Genomic DNA, 6,456 nt, shown 5'->3' with positions numbered 1-6,456 from the left:
AAACTATTGTATTCATGAATACAATAGCAAAAATAGGCGTGAATTAGGGAAGTCAAATTAATCAGTTGTTGTATTCGAGTGTATTCAACTGTATTCATGGAGTGAAATATGGGATTATAGCTGGACAAATTATTGTATTCGACTGTATTCACGGCATGAAATAGGGGATTACACTGTTTTTAAAACGGAAAGTGAATCAATTAACATAATAGACTCTTAATATAACTCAACAAACTCAATTATAACACACAAATTTTGTATTTTTCAGTTATAAAAAAGATTCTCAACCACAAAATACAATGAAATAGATAGAATATAGAGGGATACATTGAAATACAATGAGAAAAAAAGACACAGAATACAATGAAATACATGGAATACAACGAGATACATTGTATTACAATGAAAAAAAATAGTGAATACAATAAAATACACCGAAATACATTGAAATGCTCTTAAAAAAAGGTAACAGAATCTTCAAATTGCTCAACCCAATTTGAAGATTCAGACGACCTATTTTAGACGACCTATTTTAATCGACAATTTTCCGACGACCCATCGGATTCCGACCATGATTCCATGAGGTATTTTACTTATGGCATCTACAGTACCGGCGAAGTCAAATAATCCACTACACAACTTTGATTTTTCTCACTAGAAAAATGGAATAATCGTCATCATCAACGTTGCTGCTCATCCAAGCTGGATATTCGGAAAGCATTGTGTTTTCCTGGTGGTTCAAATCTCATGATTTCTCAATTCAACAAGGACAACTTACACGATTCTGCAGTGTATCTAAATCTGATATTTCCCTTAAAGCCTTCAGGAGAGGATTGCCAATCTCCGGTTCTCACTTGGGAAGTTCCTTTAGCAATGGAGTTTAGGACCACTGCAACAACTAGACTACTTCCATCAACAACTAGAAACTTTGGACAAACGCTGCTGCTCATCCAAGCTGTCGGCGGCGGCTCAGTTTCGATGTGTGAATCCTTCGAGTGGTTCGTTAGTCATAAAGGAGTGATTTGCCGTGATTGCTCGCCGGTCACTGATCCGTGATCTTGTTTCATCGGCACTAGGATATGACTCTTTAATAGGATGGAGGAAGAAAATGAGATGTATCAAAGTAGAGAGAGAAAGAAAATAATGTAACTGATTAACGTATTTAGTGGCTTAGGGTTAGGGGTAACTAAAATTAAATATTTTGCTATAAACCTTAAAAGGTATCTATAGAATATAATTTTTTTAAATGGTATTTATTTAAAATAAATAAGGTGTTAACATTTGCTATAGGAGGTAAAACTTCTGATAAAAAACAGCAATTCTTATATGTATAGATAAGATAGAAATATTTCTCTTTGGGATTTGATGTAATTTTTTTTTAATACTAATCAATATAATAAAAATTGTCAACTTTTAAATATATAATATAAGATGACATATTTTCCTTTAGGATTTAACTTATAGTGACAGTAGAAAGAAATTTTACACTAAGTTTAATTTGTTTCGTGCAATCAATTGCTTGGTTTATTTTTAGGTAATTGTTTTCATTTATTATGAACAATTATTTGTAATTATTTTTTAAATAACTTGAAAGTATGAAACGATAACTTCTTTCCTTTGACAGTTAACATATGACATTAGGCATCATAAAACCAAAATTCAGGCAACATCACATGACAGACTACAGAAACCTCTGTAAGCCATCAGGCAGGTCACCACAAATATCGCAAATAGTTATATCAAAATATCATTGTAAAGTATGGCACTACCATCGAAGTTGGCAAATACAAGGGCAGCTTCATTTTCAATCATTGGCTCTAAACTCCAAATGCACCACCCCGGTCATATCTTCAACACCAGGAAAAATACATGCCAAAGGCTAACAACATTCTTTCGAGAGTTGATTTAAGGTAATTCATGCTTATATTTCCAAAAGCATCTAAATAAAATTTAAACAATTTGACCGAATCACTCAGAAGATCAGAATTGGTACACACTTTTGGAATGACGAGATGAGGGTGTAAATGGAACAAAGTGACTAGCTCCGTGTCCAAATTGCCATACTTACGAGTGATATGATTTATTCATAATATTACAAGATTCAAAATGTTATTAGCACACTGTTTATCATACCAAGAAATGGGAATTGGGAAGTAATTGATCTTGTGGAGTTGAACCCCAAGTGATTGATACCCTTTTCCCCAAATTTTCAAAAGTCTACGCGTGATAAAGTAAGGGGAAAGATCGTATACATTATTATTTTTGACTTTTTAACTTCAATTATGCATTCTTCCTACGTAATAATGTTGTTGATACTCCTTCTATTCCATTTTATATGATATATCTTTTGTTTTAATATATTCAAAAAAGAATAATACGTTTTAATTAATTTTTTACTTTAAATTTCTCAATTACCTTTAAAGACATGTTTTTGTATGCATAAAAAAGATTATAACATATTTAAGTCTTAAGAAAATAAGTAATAAGAATATTCGTATATGTATCGAAGTCTATGTCTCTCTTTTTTTCGTGCCTAGTAATATCATAGTATTAAAAATAAGGAAATTTTACCTCCTATAGCAAAGGTAAACACCGTATTTATTATAAACCAAAATCATTTTAAATTATTATTTTCTATAGCTACCTTTTATATTGGAAAAATTTCATATTAAAACAACTGGGCTGCTTCCTTTTCAACTTTATAGTCCATATTTCAATTTACAATTGAATAGCCCAAAAATTAGAGGCCCATATCCGAAAAAGGGGCGTTATTTCCGTTTTTGGGGAGTAAGAAGCGGGATTTTCTTTGTTTCAGCTGGATTTTCTCTGATTCTTTCCAATCTTCTTCCCCAAATACTACAAAAACGAGATCTTGCGATCAATGCAGCTCCAAACACCCTAGAATTTCTTCAATTTTTTTGCTACAAATCAGCACAATTCTCATTTTTTGCTGCAATTTTGATTTTAATTTTTTGTTCGATGGAGTTTTTTCCAGTTTACGTTCTTCATAGTGGTGAATGGGAAGAAAACAAGTTTATCAATTTCGTCAGCGATTGTGTAATAATAGAGTCGACATTCAGCTACAACAATTTAGTTGCAGCTATTTCAGAACAGATTAGGATCAATAGTAAGTTAAACACAATAGAGATTAACTTTCTCCCAAATGAAGGTTTGCAACCGATTCTGATATACAATGATACAAGTGTAAAAGTGTATATCGAATTAAAGAAGAAAAGCTTGAATTTCACTAAATATCCCATGTTTGTGACAGTGAAAGAGATTTATGATAATCGTTTGGTTGCTACAAGTTCCAGTTGTTTGGTTGCTACAAGTTCAAGTTGTTTGGTTGTTACAAGTTTCAATTCTATAGATGTATCCACAATTGATAGCACTGAGATTATGCCTGATATCGAATTGATTGAAAACACGAAACTTAGTGAAAACACAGGTATAATAGATAATATGTTGAACGAATTTGTTGAGAAGGATCAAGTTTATAAAGATAAAGAGACAGTTATGAATGTGATGAAGGACTTGGCTGTACGCGAGAGGTTCCAATTCAAGATGAAGAGATCTAGTGCAACAAGGTATGTCATTAATTGTATATTATGTTATATATATATATATATATATATATATATATATATATATATATATATATATATATATATATATATATATGTATAAATATGTATAAATTAGTATATATTTGTATATAGGTATTAAAATTAGTATATATGTAGTTATGTTTTTGTATACAAGTGTATTAGAAGTTGAATGATCTTTAATCCTAGGTATCACCTTATGTGTGTGGATGATAGTTGTGCTTGGAATTTCAAATCTTCTGCCGTTTTCAAGGCAAACATATTCAAAGTGAGAAGTTACAATAATAATCACACATGCGGCTATGGTGAAAGATACTTAACACAACGTCAAGCTACTTCAGGTGTAATTGCTAGTATAGTCAAGGATAAGTATGTTAATCCAAAAAAAGTTTACACCGCAAATGATATAATAGAGGACATACAAAAGCAACACGGGATTGAAGTGAGCTACATGAAAGCAGGGAGAGCTAAAGAGATAGCAATGACAATGATAAGAGGGAGTCCGAGTGATTCATATAAGGAATTGCCGAAGTATTTTTATATGTTGGAGCAAACAAATCCAGGAACGGTTACAAAGTTGCACAAATCAGAAGATGGATGCTTTCTTTATGCATATGTTTCGCTAAATGCATCTATCAAGGGCTGGGAGCATTGCAGACCGATAATGGTTGTTGACGAAAGTTTCCTTAAAGCAGCATATAAGGGTACCATCTTGACTTCTTGCACACATGATGGAGCTGGTGAGTTGACTGCATCTACCTTGTTTTTGCAGTTTGTATAATATTGTAGTTTCATGTATAAAAGTGTATAGGATTTCACAACTGTTGTTTTTATAAAATTTGCAGTTGGTATAAAGTTGTATAATTGTGTATAAGATTTGTATAATTGTCTGAATCCTAATATCTATTTTATATAAACAGGAAAAATCCTTCCACTTGCATATGCAATTGTAGATTCAGAGAATAACAAATCTTGGGAATGGTTCTTTGTCCAGATAAAGGGTACTTTTGGAGTTAGGGAAGGGATGTGTATAGTTTCAGATAGAAATGAAAGCATCTTCAATGCCACAAAAACTGTGTACCCAGAAGTACCACATTGTATTTACTTTCACTTGTGGCAGAATGTAAAGCGCACATTCAAGAAACATCACAAACAATTGAAGGATATCTTCTTTGCTTTGGCTAGAGCTTACACGATAGAGAAGTTTGAGTACCATATGACAGAGATGTGCAAAATTGATCCGAGGGTGCAACCTTACTTGTTCGAAGTTGGCTACGAAAGGTGGTCTAGGGCATATTCCAAAGTGAAAAGGTCGATGGTAATGACTTCCAATATTGCAGAGTCAATTAATGCAGTTAACAAGGATGCTAGAGAGTTACCAGTAATGCGATTGCCGGAGTACATGACAAATTTGCTACAACAGTGGAACAACAAAAACAGAAAAAGTGCAATGGAGACATCTACAGAGCTTGGTGAAAAGTATGACAAACTCCTTCGGGAAAATCTAATTGCATCGGAGCAAATGACGGTAAAATCAATCAAATATAATGATGCTTGACACTGCTGACTTGCATTTTACTGCTTGTATAAGTATGTATAACTTTGTATATTAATGTATAATGTTTTTTAACTTTTTTTTTTTTAAAAAAAAACTTTTGCAGGTGAGCCCTGCTACAGAGCATTTATATACTGTGTTTGAAGGGGTAAGACGAAACATAGTGTGCCTTGAAGAGGGAATATGCAGTTGCGGAAAATTTCAAATGGATGAACTTCCATGTCTGCATGCTTGGGCGGTTTTGAAGAACCAGCAGTTGAAACCTGGACAGTATTGCTCTTTTTACTACAAGAAGGATAAACTCCTTAGAACTTATGAATTTCCAGTGAATCCGATGCCAGATGAGAGTTTATGGGTAATCCCAATAGAGGTGATGAAAGATGTGGTCCTACCACCTAAATGGAAAAGGAATGCAGTAAGGCCAAGAAAGGAAAGACTCAGATCTGCTTTAGAAAAAGAGTCTAAGAAAGCGTTTTCATGTTCTGTGTGTAGACAAGGTGGTCACAATAGAAAAACATGTAGAAATCGACCAAAATAAATAGTTAGAAACATAACACTTCCTATTACAATTGTTGTCATGTTGAGTAGTTAAGTTTCACAAACAATAGAGTTATAAATGTTGAGTAGTTAAATTTCACAAGCAATTAAGTATTGAAGGGTGAAGGGGCAGATTCACTATTCGTTAAGCTTTTGAACTGGAAACATTAGATTTGTCCATTATTTAAAGCCAAAAAATTTCAAAATTTCCTGAAATTATTCCATAGGTGCAGATAATTTTTGCTATTCCTCATCAAGTGCGTGTGTATTTGTAAGTCTGTCATGCCATATGTTGAATTGTCCATCGCTGGTAACTGGAAAATGGGAATTTGGTTTCCTTATATGATCTTGAATAATTATAGCTAGCTTTTGAGGTTGCTTTAGGCCAAGGCACATTCTCTTATGAAAATATTCATTAAAATGTAATTCATTCACAACCACAACGTGTAATGACTATCACAAATTACCCAAAAATAAAACATCTATAATATCCTTTAAGGTTATCTCACAAGTAGCAGAATGGTACTTAGACAAAACTATGCAACAACTCCTGATACATAGAAAAACTACCGTAAAATGGAAAAAACAGAACTACTTTCTCGGTCGTCCCCTCTTCTTTTTCCTGAAAAGTCTCCCTGTGATTTCATCACCACTAATTGCACCGGACTGCTGTTTTTTCCTTCCATAATCCCACAACAGAGATCCCCACCTGGTGCAAAGTGTCTCAATGTCAAAATTATCTTTTCGAATTTCCTTACC

At 33.1% G+C, this 6,456-nt stretch overlaps 1 protein-coding gene across 1 annotated transcript; it reads left to right on the top strand.

Annotated features, from left to right (window-relative positions):
* The first annotated feature begins 2,979 nt into the window (after positions 1-2,979).
* LOC107778695 (uncharacterized) lies at positions 2,980-5,698 on the top strand. Its single transcript, XM_075244622.1, has 4 exons — positions 2,980-3,587; positions 3,795-4,345; positions 4,526-5,133; positions 5,267-5,698. Exons 1-4 carry the CDS (start codon positions 2,980-2,982, stop codon positions 5,696-5,698), a joined length of 2,199 nt encoding a protein of 732 aa, XP_075100723.1.
* Positions 5,699-6,456: the final 758 nt, after the last annotated feature.

The sequence above is a fragment of the Nicotiana tabacum genome, chromosome 3 (assembly GCF_000715075.1).
Source record: "Nicotiana tabacum cultivar K326 chromosome 3, ASM71507v2, whole genome shotgun sequence".
In the NCBI taxonomy this organism is placed as follows: Eukaryota; Viridiplantae; Streptophyta; class Magnoliopsida; order Solanales; family Solanaceae; genus Nicotiana; species Nicotiana tabacum.
This window is presented reverse-complemented; position numbering and strand designations above follow the sequence as displayed.